The sequence below is a fragment of the Talpa europaea genome, assembly GCF_964194135.1.
Source record: "Talpa europaea genome assembly, chromosome: 3".
Taxonomy (NCBI): domain Eukaryota; kingdom Metazoa; phylum Chordata; class Mammalia; order Eulipotyphla; family Talpidae; genus Talpa; species Talpa europaea.
Window position 1 is genome coordinate 108,921,721 of NC_140069.1, and position 13,000 is coordinate 108,934,720.

Sequence of the window (13,000 nt, forward strand, 5' to 3'; positions counted from 1 at the left end):
TATGTGTGATTTGAACATAAGTGATAGAGGAAATCTCATTCTCTGGTCACCTTCTATTTGTAAATCCTACGCATGGTAGTAGGTGCCCCAATAGCAGTCACTAAGGTTTCCTATGGGAATTAGACTCAGGGCAATCAGCCAGAAAAAGCAAAGCTCTGTTGTCATCATGAGGACCAACCACAAAGTCTCTGAGACTTTTACTGTCATCTTTGAGTTGGATCTAAAGTTGTCATGATAAGCTGGAAGAGGTATTGAGTCCTAGGATGGCCCAGCTATTGTCAATGTTACTTAACAATAATTTAGTCCTGGTGTATCATCTCCAAAGTGAATCAATCCAAATTCTCACAATTCACCCACCTTTTGTCCATAAATGGCTTCCATATTTTCTTTAATGTTCATCAGTGCACATCTCTTTAATTGTTGTCTGAAAGGAGGTAACACCTACTTTTTCTCTCAGAATGAATTTTATACTAGTTATTATCATGGATTTCTCTCAAATCTTGTTAACCAGTATGTGAGGCTCTTGTCTTTCCTTTTCTGGAAAGATACCTCTCTGTCAATTTCCCATCCTTATCAGCAAAACAGTGAAGAGCTTTGAAGGTTATGAAATTGCACTCTACTCATTAGTCAACAAATTAGTCTGCTGTAGTTTCATGGACTCTTTGGGAGATACAAGTCTCCTGGATCAGAGACAAAACACAATTTATTACTCACAGCAATAGTAGTAGCCAAAATGACAGTGTGTTTTCTTTGGTTCTTCAAGCCCCACTTCTCACAGACTGAAGTGGACCAGATGACATCAGTATACATATGGAGTTAGATTATAGAAGAGGAACTCTTAGTTGGGGACCTGGATTTTTCATAAGAGGAAGTAAGCAAGTCTGCCATTTGCCTTCCAAGGGGAGATACTATCTCTGACATCCAGGACTGTAAGCAAACTTTTTATTTGTTCTGGATGGAGACATTATTTTCATCATCCAGGCTTTTTATAATATAAATATGTTTAAGAAGATTATCTAGAACAATAGACAAGCAGTGTCTTTCTCACAAGCCATGCATAAGCAGAACAGAGACTCATAGTGAATTATCTCCCATCATCAGTTTACTTATACTTCTTTTGCTTGCTATTTATTAATCTTGTGTTTCCATATCTACAAAGGCATGATCTTATAAAGAAGGAACTGTTTAGGTGCTAGGAAGATTTTCAAGAGAAAGTGAACTCTAAGGTGAGTGAAGGAATAAGTGGAAATTATTCAGGGGAAAGAGTAGGTTAAGTATTACATAAACTTTTAAGTGTTTCCTCAACAACTTTTAATTATTTTTTAAAAGATGTATTTATTTATTTATTTATACAAGCACTGAATACAGTCAGAAGCGCGGGAGGGTGAAAGAATTCACCAGAGTCAGAGCTGGGAACAGAGCAGGTAGACTGAGGAAGTACACTGCTGAGGGGAACAGCAGGTGGCAGGAGAGGTCTGCTTGCCATGTGGGACCCTCACCTGGTGGCTGGGGATCAAACCTGCACTGCAGAGGCTGTGGACAGCTTCACAACCCAGTGCTCAACCACTGCGCCATCTGGGAGGCCCATCAACAACTTTTAAGTACTGTTATTTTATAGCCAGAGAATTGAAACGAATAACTATAAGAAAGTGAAAATCAGAATCAACAAAAAACTATGAAACAGAGACACTTTTGGGAGGGTGGGGGGCGGGAGGGGAGGGATTAGGACCAGAATGGGGGGGGGGTTGCAATTGTATGGGGAATATAAAAATAAAATTTATTATTTAAAAAAATAAAAAAAATAAAATTGAATAAAAAAATAAATAAATAAATAAAATAAAAACAATATGGAGAATAGAGTTTTTCTCCCTGAAAAAATTCAATGTACCACGTTTTGTTTTGAATAGCAATTTTAGTAAACAATTTTTTTTTAAGTTTTTAAAATGAGAGATATCAATATTACAGAAAAGTTTAAAGAATTGTATAATGGTGCAACTTCATACACACCACCTAAATTTTACTGTATTTGCTTTATTACCTCTCCATATTTCTATCCCTTCATCCATTTATCAATACATCTTTTTTGGGGGATGCATTTCAAAGTAAGAGCATACTTCAATGCATTTTACCCCTAAATGCATCAGGAAAGTTGTAAGTGATGAAAAGATTCAATATTTTCAATTTTTTTTAACATTTTCAATTTTTAAGATAAAATGTTTACATAGAGTGAAATGCCCACATCACAAACGTGATTTGATGAATGTTGATATATGCATAGACCTGTGTAACTCTAAATGCTATCAAGATATAGAACATTAGCATCAACCCTGAAAGTAAACTTGGGTCCTTTTGCATGCAGTCAATCCCCTTCATCATCTCTTAAAGGAAATTGCTGTCAGGATCATTTTAATCTATGGATTAGTTTTATTTTAGAATTTCATATAATTGAAATTATACAATAGGTGTATAATTTGTGTAACTTTTCTTTCATTCAGGAAAATATTTTTGAGATTCAGCTACCTTGTTATGTTAATCATTATTTCAGGAACAATATTCTATAGTTTGGATATTTTATCCTACAAGATGTATTCACTCTTCTGTTGATACATACTTGTGCTATTTCTAGTGTCAAATTGTGAATGAAGCTGCTATGGATATTATTATTATACAAGTATTACTGTGTGTTCTATTTTTTAAATTTTGTTATACATGGTCTCATGGAGTGAAAATGTTTGCAAGTCTCTTACATATGTGTCATATAAGATTTGTGTATCTAATGTATCTTTATTTGTGTTCTAAAGGCTGGTATTTCCCTACCAGTGCCCTGGACTTGCAGGGTTTTATTTACAGATTTATCTTTCTTGACTTTCTCAGCAAATCAAAAAAGTTATTTTAGTTGATTTCTTTCATTGTTCCTTTTACTTGTGCACTTCACAATCATTTATGAAAGACTGTGTGTTAGATACTCTTTCGTGTGTGATATGTCAAGCTAGACAGTTATTTTTCTCAGAGACTAGTTTATTGGAGGAGGACATATGTACATTACACACACACACACACACACACACACCATCATCCATTATGGCAAGAAAATTAAGTAAATTCTCTTGGACACAGAGAGTGGAGTACAGGAAAGTGGGTAGTGATAAAGGGGAAACTTCTGGGAGAAATTGGCATTTGAGTAGATTCTTGAATTCAGAGCTTAAAATATCATTCTGGGTCCTCTCTGGTGGGATGGGGGTTAACAAACTCAGTGCCATATCTACAATGGCCTGAGTTCGATCCCCACCCAGGGTGCTAACCCACATGGCACAACAGACCTCTCCTGTCATATGCTGATCCCCTCAGCAGTGTATTTCAGTAGATCTGCCTGTTCTGCTCCCCACTTTGTCTCTGGTGAATCCTCTCACCTCCCACACCTCTGGCCTATACTCCAGTTCTTGTATGCATAAATAATCATTTTGCATGACATGTTTATTTAATGCACAAGTAAACTGACTTAGAGCAATTCATTATTTGTCCAAGAGGGGATTTAGATAAGAATTAGAAGAATTGAAATATCTCCTGAATTTCTTTCCACTGTTTTTCCTTCTACAATGAACTCTTTCACAACATTTTCATAACTTTGATTAAATCCTACCTTGTGCAAGGCCTTCATTCACATTTTATGAATTGAAGAAAATGAGTGAGACACAATTTCTTCTGTCAGGAAATTCCACACACACACACATACGATCAGCAATAGGAGCAAAGTCCCATACGAACACAAAGGACATAGCATCTAAAGCCCTATCTGAACCTAGCATTTTATAAAGTTTTCAGTGTTTTATCTTCAATATTACTTTAAAGATAAAGCAGGTCTTTGCTGCCCTTTCCTTAGGAACAGATTGAATCAAATCTTCTCAAGGAAAGGCCACATGAATCTCAGATCTCCTTTCTAGTTCATGGATGATACCCTAAAGCTCTTTCCTGTAATAGAATGTGACTCTTTGAGGGCTGACATTCTTACCCCTAAAGTTTAGTCCTGTTCCTGCAACATAACAGATGCTTAATAATATATGAATTATCAATGGTTATTTTTAAAAAAAATTAAGGCTTGTAAACATGAGACTTAGGCAAACTCTTTCAAAGCCAGTGAGAGTACTGAGGAGATCTGCAGTGTGCTCTCCCAGGGCCTTGTCATCTCAACAAAGGCAGGGAAAAGTGAAATGTTGGTGTTCACGCTGTGATTTTTTTCCTGTAATTCTGCTGCTGTGGCTCTAAAGCTTGTCTGAAGTCTTCAACTTCTATACTCAAATGAGAGAAAACACAAAAACAATCTTGTTTGTCCTGACAGATACTCACTGTCTACTTCCTATTATTTTCTCATTTTACTTCTCTTTTTTAGACATATATCCATTTGCACCTAGGATGTGTCTGCCTCCTCTTTCCTTTATTTTAAAAATAATCTTCGTTTTTTCATCTTGTCTTCAAAGCATAGTCTCCCCTACCCCCACCCCATTCCAGCAGACTTCAGAAAGCTTTTTCTAATTTTAACAATAAAAAGTCTGGGTGAAATCCTTCCTCTTATTTCTTTTTCTTCATTAAATAAGTCTGATTTATTTTAATAGGTTACATTTGGAATGTATTATATAACAAATACCAGCAATAATATATTTGCATTTAATTTTTCTATTTATTATCTAAGATAATTGTTTTTAATATCTTAAGTAGGCATGTACCCCAAATAATTTCCTAAAACACATCAGTGAACTTATGATCAAATGTCTTGCTGGTGCTCTTATTTGTTTCTACTGTCCTGTTATTACTTAGCCTATTTTATCTGAAGAAAATTTAGTTTCTTTCTGTGAGTCACATGGCAAGGTCATCTATTTTAGCACCCAGGTCAGCTGTCCCCTTGATAAGGGTCTCAGCGGTTTCTCCACAAGAATGACTGATACGTCTTTTGGTATCTATAGCAATTGTGTGTTTGCTTCTATTTTGGATTTTCTGTCTTATCTCCTGGACATCAGAAGCCTCCTTCAGGGTAGGCATGCTGTTTTATATCTGCCGTTCTCCTTTATAAGTAAAAGCCTAATTACAAGTGATAGGTACAGGGAATAAAACAATTTCTAGAACTTTCCTTCTGGTCATATAAGATTCTGAAATCTTACTGGAATTTTGGCAGTTGATTTTGTTTTTGTATTTCTTCATAGGATAAGGAAGACCATTTTGAATCAGTTCAACTGAAAACCTCAAGATCCCCAAATATATGAAAAGACCAGTGCTGTAGCCTTCAGACTAATGAGCAAAGGAACCTGCTTTCTGGTTTCACAAGACCGTAGTTTAGAGCCTGTCCTCATACCTGGCACATTGGTGATCTCACCATGGAGGGTCCTGCCACTGGAAAGGGATGGAGGTTGTAATGTTTGAATGCCTTATCACATGGTCAAATATCTTGCCAAAAATAGAAAAGCAAGTGATTTGGGTCTCAACTGAAGATGAAGCTAAACTCAGGAAGAGATTTATCTGTATATACATGTTACTGAAAACCAAGGTTAAGCCCACCAGTGCACTGCTGATGCATGCCGTATAATGAATGGGTAACTTTTGTTCTTTATAGTTTCAACATAAAAAGTGTGCTTTTGAAGGAAGATGTGAACATATGAATTGTGATTACATTTATGTCTTTTCTTTGTTTGTATTTAAGGGGAGATTTGAAAAAAATTTTAAAGGTATACTTATTTTTCCCATTATTTATTTTCCTGACCTTAAAACATCTTTTCTATTAAAACTGATGAACAAAGAAGGAATATATTTTTTCATTTTTTCCATATGATATCTTTCTTGATTTCAGAAACTGAAGTAAGCAGTAATTTTTTAGGAAGAGTCATCCTGTGCTGGGGTTTTGTAAATGTACATTGCCTGAGAGTCTACCTTTACTGGGACTGGTAAAAAGGACTTGACCGAAAATATTGAGGAATCTTAAAAAAAAAAAAGGCAAGGAGAAGCCTCAACTTTCCATGAGTGGAAAGAAGTTGACAGTATCCTAGAAATCAAATTGCTTAAAACAGTTTATGTAGTGCTTGAAATATAATTTAAAAAAAAAATGAGTGGGAAAGCTTGTTTGTCAAATTATTGTAAAATTATGAGGAAGCAAGTGGGGTGACTTGTGTGAGAGAACACAGATAACTTTCCAAAGATATTGGGGCAATTTCACGGTCACCAGAAAATAGCAGTGGAACATTTGCCCCAAAGGTTATATGGTCATTTTTCTGCTACAAGACTTTAAGGATAGTGACTTTCATGAAAAATTTTAAGTCAATAAGGAAGGAATTCAGTTTTGGAAAACTGCACATAATTGTTTCATAATGAGAATGTGGTTGTACCATAAACCGTTATGAAATAACTTTTCTTATACAAACGTGATTCTTATTGTTGAGATATTTCCTATGATGAGTGGGTTACTAATGTTAACATGATTGAATATTATTGGCTGAAAAAATTTAAATGAAGTTGGATTTGACTAATTTAGTGTGAGTCTTAATTATGTTAGAATTAGGAAAGAGTGGGGTTTCCTGGCCATTGATGATCTAAGGTGCTCTGGTTTGTTTCCAATAAAAAGTAATCTTAGCAGGTCTTAATTCAGATTTTTTACAATAGTGGTAATTGGCTAAGCAAGCTAGGGCATATGGGTAGGATTTGTTGAATGTTTTGCCACAAGTCTTTCAATGAGGAATGACTTGTAACTTTTGATTCATCAGGTAATGCCTTTATTTTTGTGGAAAATGGGTAAAAAATAAGTAATGTGTGTATTTGGCTGGTGGGTAAAACACTGGACTATTCCATTATTGTTGAATGAATGTTTATCTTGTATACATTTGTGTTATTGGGGTCATGAATATAGGTGAGGTTGCCATTATTTTACTGTTTGTGGTGAGTTTGGGTTGGGACATGAGTCAAAGTCATAACCCTTTACATATTTAATTTCTTTAATTTTGTTATAAAAGAAATTAATGCTCATTTTTATCCTGCTAACAGTGCTAATGAGCTTTCCCCCATCCTGATCAAAATTTAAATAGAAGAATGAGACTATATTTGAAATGCACTTTTAGAGGAAACTTGGCAAAGTTGTGCATACTGGACAGTCAGGCAGTTTCTACATAATCACCTGTCACCTCTCTCCATCTTTTACTGTGTTCCACATGCATGTTCTAAGCCATAAAGATAATTGGGACTTGCTCCCAGGTAGCTTCTGTCTTTTCCTGTCATAGCCTAAAATATCTGACATGTCAAAAGTGACTTAAATTTTAATGAACTCACTGAAAATGTTGTTGGTATTGTAGAATTTATTTATTTTATATCTAATTTTAGATATTAAATAGATTTTTGTCAGCTTAGTCCCATCTTTGGAAAAGAGCTACCATTTTCCTTTAGATTCTAGTGGCTTATAATTTTATTCCAAACACTGAAGAAATGTGACAGAAAGAATATTTTGAGGAAAACATTCAAACCAATCCTGGCTATGAAATTCACTTCAGTTTTTGTCTTGCCTTTGCAGTGTTCAGAGGAATGTTGAAAGTCATCAACAAATCAATCATGTTTCTGTGACTTCTAATTGACACCTGGTTTTCCTTCTCCCCTCCCCCGTTGAAGTAGAAGTTATTTTTTATCTTTCTAAAAGGCACAGTTTTGAAGCCTTTAAATACCTCATTAAGTCAACTGTTGCCTATAGTATCTCTTAGCACTCTGTCAAAATATGTTTAAATCAGTTTTCTACTGGTTGAGACCATGTCATCTATGGAGAAATTATATGATGCCATCCATTTAACAGTGCTGAGCAGTTTGATATGTGTTGATTTGGTTTAAAAGATTAAATTTTATTCCTGTTGACATCCCCCTCTTTGGCTACTAAGTAATCAAGTCCTTTCCAGGATTAAAAATGTTTTAATTTTTGTTATTTTTAATATATTTTCCCCCAAGGAGAAGATGTAGTTTAAATAGTTATACAGAAGAATTACTTGGGTCTAATCAAGTCTTCAGATTCCCAAGTGGTGGGTCATGATTGACTGTGGGTCTATAGAACTAATCTGGTCAATTGTTAATTCAGGTCTATCAATAGGGCTACTTCCTATGGCTCATTGTCATTTCTAATGGAAGCTAGTGTGCAGAACATTTCTCTCTTCTCATAAAAGTAACTTTCTTGGGAGTTGGGGTGGGAAGATTGCACAATGGGAAGTTTAAAGTCAGTATATGCTCACATTCACCTTCTCACAAAAAAGATTTGTAGAGTAAATCTTCAAAAAACCTAATATACCTTCATACCTGTGGCATTGTAACCATGAGTATTACTTCATATTTATAGGCCCAAATCTTAAATTAAGGTTACCCTAAAGAAACATTCCTGAAAGGAGTAAACTGTAAAATTTTTTTTAATCATTCCTTTAATATTGAAATGGAGTTTACTTTCACAGTAACTGGTCAGAGATTATGCTCTTATTGATTTTATTTCTTTCAGTTTAACATTTTCAAATGAGTTTTCATTTAGGATCATATATGAAGGAAGTAAAACTTCTAGATGGGGACAAATAATTGCAAGTGAACTGACAGTATTATTATAATTGTCCAGATCAGAGGCCAGCAACTTTTTCTGCATAGGGTCATATTTAGGTAGGACATATGGTGTCTGTTGCAACACCTTAGCTCTGCCACTGCAGTATGAAAGCAGCTACAGACAATATCTAAACAAATGGGTGTATTTGCATTCCAAAAGAGCTTTATATACACCATATTTTGAGTTTCATTTAAATTTCATTAGTCATGAAATATTTTTCTTTTGTTCCTCCCTCCCCTGCGATTATTTAGAAGCACAGAAACATTCTTCACTCACAAGGTCTATAAAAATAAAATTCTTGCTGGCCTATGTTTGACCTGGGAGCTGTGGTTTGCTGACCTCTGGTTTAGATCACTGTCATACACAAGCAAAATTATTCAGAAGAATCTGTTCAAACACTGATACATTGCATTTTAGGATCTTACTACCTTAATATTTTCTCAAGAATCTAGAATGTTTAAAAAGAAAATAAGCCTTCACATTCCTCTGATGATTTGATCACACACCCAAAGACATAGTCAAATACTCTTCTGAGTTCCATTTGCGGTTCTGGTACTTGATTATAGATATTGACAAGCAAATGATGAAACTAGAGTAATTGAATTGGTTCAGTGTAAGCGAGCAAGATTTATCTAAAAGCCTTTCTCTTTGGGGGTTTTAAAACAATTATGGCTAAGGTAATTGTATTTTAAGATAATATATCAATCTTAAATATAGACCCACTTAACAATATGAAAATAGGGGTTATATATGCTTAAAAGTAGTTTCAGCATAAATCCTGAGCTGCATCACAACGAAAAGTCCCTGCTGATTTGCATGCTTTCAAGGGGGCACACCTCAGTATATACACATTTACCAAATCCTGTGAACCCTTATCCCCTAAAATATATGCACTGTTGTAAACCAATGTCACCCCAATAAAATAATTTAAAATTAAGAGGACTTACTGAACAGCTGAAGACATTAAAATTTCTTGAATGATTGGTGTTTCGATAAACATCTCTAATTTCCTTAAATAGAGTGTCCCCAATAAGGTTTTTAATTTGCTGAAATTTTCCTTACCTTATTCATGATTCTTGGGAGAACTCATCTAAAATAGTTTGTGGATATTGGTAAGTTTGGTTTGGATGGGACCAATATTTTCTTAACTCAGACGACTGATATATTACCATTAGTTGGGTTAGGTAAACGTTAAGCTAGTAGGAATTAGGTGAATCTAAATTTGTCATAGAACAGGAATGGCAATTGCATACTCATGATTTTGGACCTTTGTCATTAGACATGTGGTTGTTGTAATCCACAATGGTGTTTCATCTTCGCAGCACCTCACTTTATTTTTTTACTTCTCCATCTATAGAGCCCTTTGCTGAACACTTCTGGGGCTCAAAGCTGTCAGAGTGAATAAATGAGTAAAGCAGGGGTACTTGTTGGAAGAAAACATGCAGCTGGAGATGGTAAAGGTACACCAGTATTACTTCTTTCTCAGCATTGCTCTTAATCTGTCCTCAGTGTGGTTTGCAAGCCAGCTAGCCTCATAACTTTTTATTTTACCATGATAAACCTGAGTGGGCAAGAGGAACTATTAATATTTGAACTACAGAGGACACAGAGCATTTCAGAAACTGCAAATACCTAGAAAACCAAAAATGATAATCAAGCATATTGTTAGGTTCTATGTATCGTTTTTATAAGTGGGATGCATCATTTGCCTGAGTTTCTTAAATTCAGGAAGTTTTAGCAAAAATGGATCAACTCAACCAGTTTTATGTTCTAGAAGGATAAAATGTTGTTCCTGGAGTTAAAAAAATCAAAACCTGTTTGTTTGAAATGGTTTATATATAAAAGATCTTATAACTGCTATTTTCCACATATACTCTGTTTTTAAAAAGATTATTTCTGGGGAATATGTTGGCACTTTCAAATCAGAAAGAAGACTTGTGGTGGGGAAGGAGAAAATGATGAGAGCAGTTGGTCTGTTAATGCATTTTCAGCAGGCAGGCAAGGTGTGAAGTGTAGTGGCCATAGATCAAAACCCAGCTCAAAAACTGTTTTCTCAAAATTTACCCACAGTCCCACTGTCTAGTTAAAAAAAAAAAAAAGCATGATAAATTCGATTGTTTTAGTCATCTGAGCAACTTTGTTTATGAGCAACCCATGTGCTATTGCTTCCTGAGACTGGCACATTCCACCAGTGTATTGAGCTTATTTTCTTTCCCATCAGCCTTGCCTCAGTCTTTTTTTTTTTTTTATTTGTTTTTTTTTTTTTAATAAATTTTATTGTTATATTCCCCATACAATTGCAGCCCCCCCATTCTGACCCCAATCCCTCCCCTCCTGCCCCCGCCCCCCTAAAAGTGTCTCTGGTTCATAGTTTTTTGTTGATTTTGATTTTCACTTTCTTATAGTTATTCATTTTCCTGGTCCCTTATTTAAGTTTTCTAGATTCCTGCTATGAGTGAGACCATCCGGTATTTTTCTTTTTCTTTTTGGCTTATTTCGCTGAGCATGATCCCTTCCAGCGCCATCCATGTTGCTGCAAATTGCATGTGTTTATCTTTTTTGAATGCTGAGTAATATTCCATGGTATATATGTACCACATCTTCTTGATCCAGTCATCTATTTTTGGGCATTTGGGTTGTTTCCAAAGTTATCTTGAGCAGATGCTCATCTGAGCACACAAATTTAGCACTCCTGCCAATGTCAGTCATAGCAGAATTTTTCTTTGTCATCTAGTGTTGTTGAATCTATCACCAATCTGCCCCTCCCACTCCTTAAATCCTAGGTTTGTATTTGAGTATGAGAATTCAGGGCCTGGTAGGCACTGTTATCTTTGACCATCTGGCGAGTTTTGGATGAATTGATTAAGTTGCTGATTCAGATGCATCCAGAAGGAAGCAGAGAATATTTAACATCTGACTCCTCACCTTATTTCCTTCAAGGCCAGTTCTGCAGGTTTTTGTGCATCTGCTCATTATTCTTTTAAGTGTTTTATGAGTTGTATAGGTAGGTCCTGATTAACAAAACTGGATTTTTAACCTGTGATGTGTTCCTCATTCCACTGATTTTCCACTTCCTTTTCTTTGTTTTCCTCAGTTACTCTTTATGTTTCTTAAAGGTCGGCATTACATCTTATTTATTTTTCTTTCTGTCATAGTCTGAATAGTGGACCGTCCGAAGATATATCGACATCCTAATCCCTAGAACCTGGTATTGTCACTTTATTTTGAAAAATGACCTTTGCAGATGTAATTAAGGATTTTGAAATCATCTTGTATTATGGTGGGTTGGGCGGTGGGGTGGTTGAGGGTTTGTCTAATGATGAGTGTCCTTGTGAGAGACATACTGAGGAATCTCACAGAGAAAGAGATTGGAGTGATGTCAATGCAAGTCATAGAAACTGGCAGCTACCAAAAGCCACAAGCATAGAGCACATTCTCCCCTAGAACTTCTGAGGGGCTATGGCCCTGGAGTACTTTGATATCAGACTTCTGGTCTCCAGAACTATGAGAGAATAAATTTCTATAATTTTAGCCACACAGTTTATGGTAAGTTGTTATATCAACCGCAGTATACTTTATTCACTGGAACTGAAGCAGGACCTGACAGGTAGTTAGGGTCTCAGTGAGTTTTTCAATGTTAGTAAATGATTAGCCACTGAAGCATTTACAAGGAGAAATAGGACAGTATTACTAAGAATAAGCCCATTTTCGCTTATCCATGCTTTCCCAGTTCACTTCTTTATTGAAGTTAGTAAAATATTCAAGTTAACTGACAAGCTTCTCTGCCTGAGCATTGTTACTGGGATATTGGAAAATAAGTTAGCCTGCATCTTTATTGCCTCATTCAGTTATGAACGGTGAGGGTGACTTCCCAATGAAAAAAACAAGATGATCTCCCAGGCTCCTTACTAGTAATTAAGTTGATTTTAGAAAGGAGAGCTTACAAACCTTACCTGGAGCACTGTGGTCTCTGCATTCAGAATGTTGAAACCCTCTCCTTCTTGCCTCAGAGCCCTATTTGGATAAATAACAGGCTGCTATATAGATGTGGCTTAAAAGTAACCAATATACATATGGTATTGTCTGTCAATTCCTAACCATTGTGATTTATGAAAAGTCTACATCTGCACACAGCTCTCTAGCAGGGTAAACACTTGTGTTTTAAGTGTATATAGATGAGAAGAGGTGCACAATTAGACATTTTTCAACATTAAAAGTAGAAATGATTCAAAGTCAATATACTGAAATTACCTGGAGTGATTCAAAAAGAACATACCATTATCCACCATGCTGGAAAACCTTGACGGTTTTATTTTCAATATTTTTACATTAATACAGATGCTTTTTATTTTTGTGCTGAGAAAAACAATCCGTTACACATTATGTAACTTTAATATACAACATAGA

General features: G+C 35.5%; 1 protein-coding gene across 1 annotated transcript in view; it reads left to right on the forward strand.

The window, feature by feature from the left end:
• ELAPOR2 (endosome-lysosome associated apoptosis and autophagy regulator family member 2) overlaps nt 1-5,255 on the forward strand; it is a gene marked incomplete at its 3' end in the record, with an annotated part of 62,096 nt that extends 56,841 nt beyond the window's left edge. Inside the window, exon 20 of the mRNA XM_084229699.1 lies at nt 5,196-5,255. Coding sequence (XP_084085825.1) covers nt 5,196-5,255 — 60 coding nt within the window. The remainder of the gene's footprint in view (nt 1-5,195) is intronic.
• Nucleotides 5,256-13,000: the final 7,745 nt, after the last annotated feature.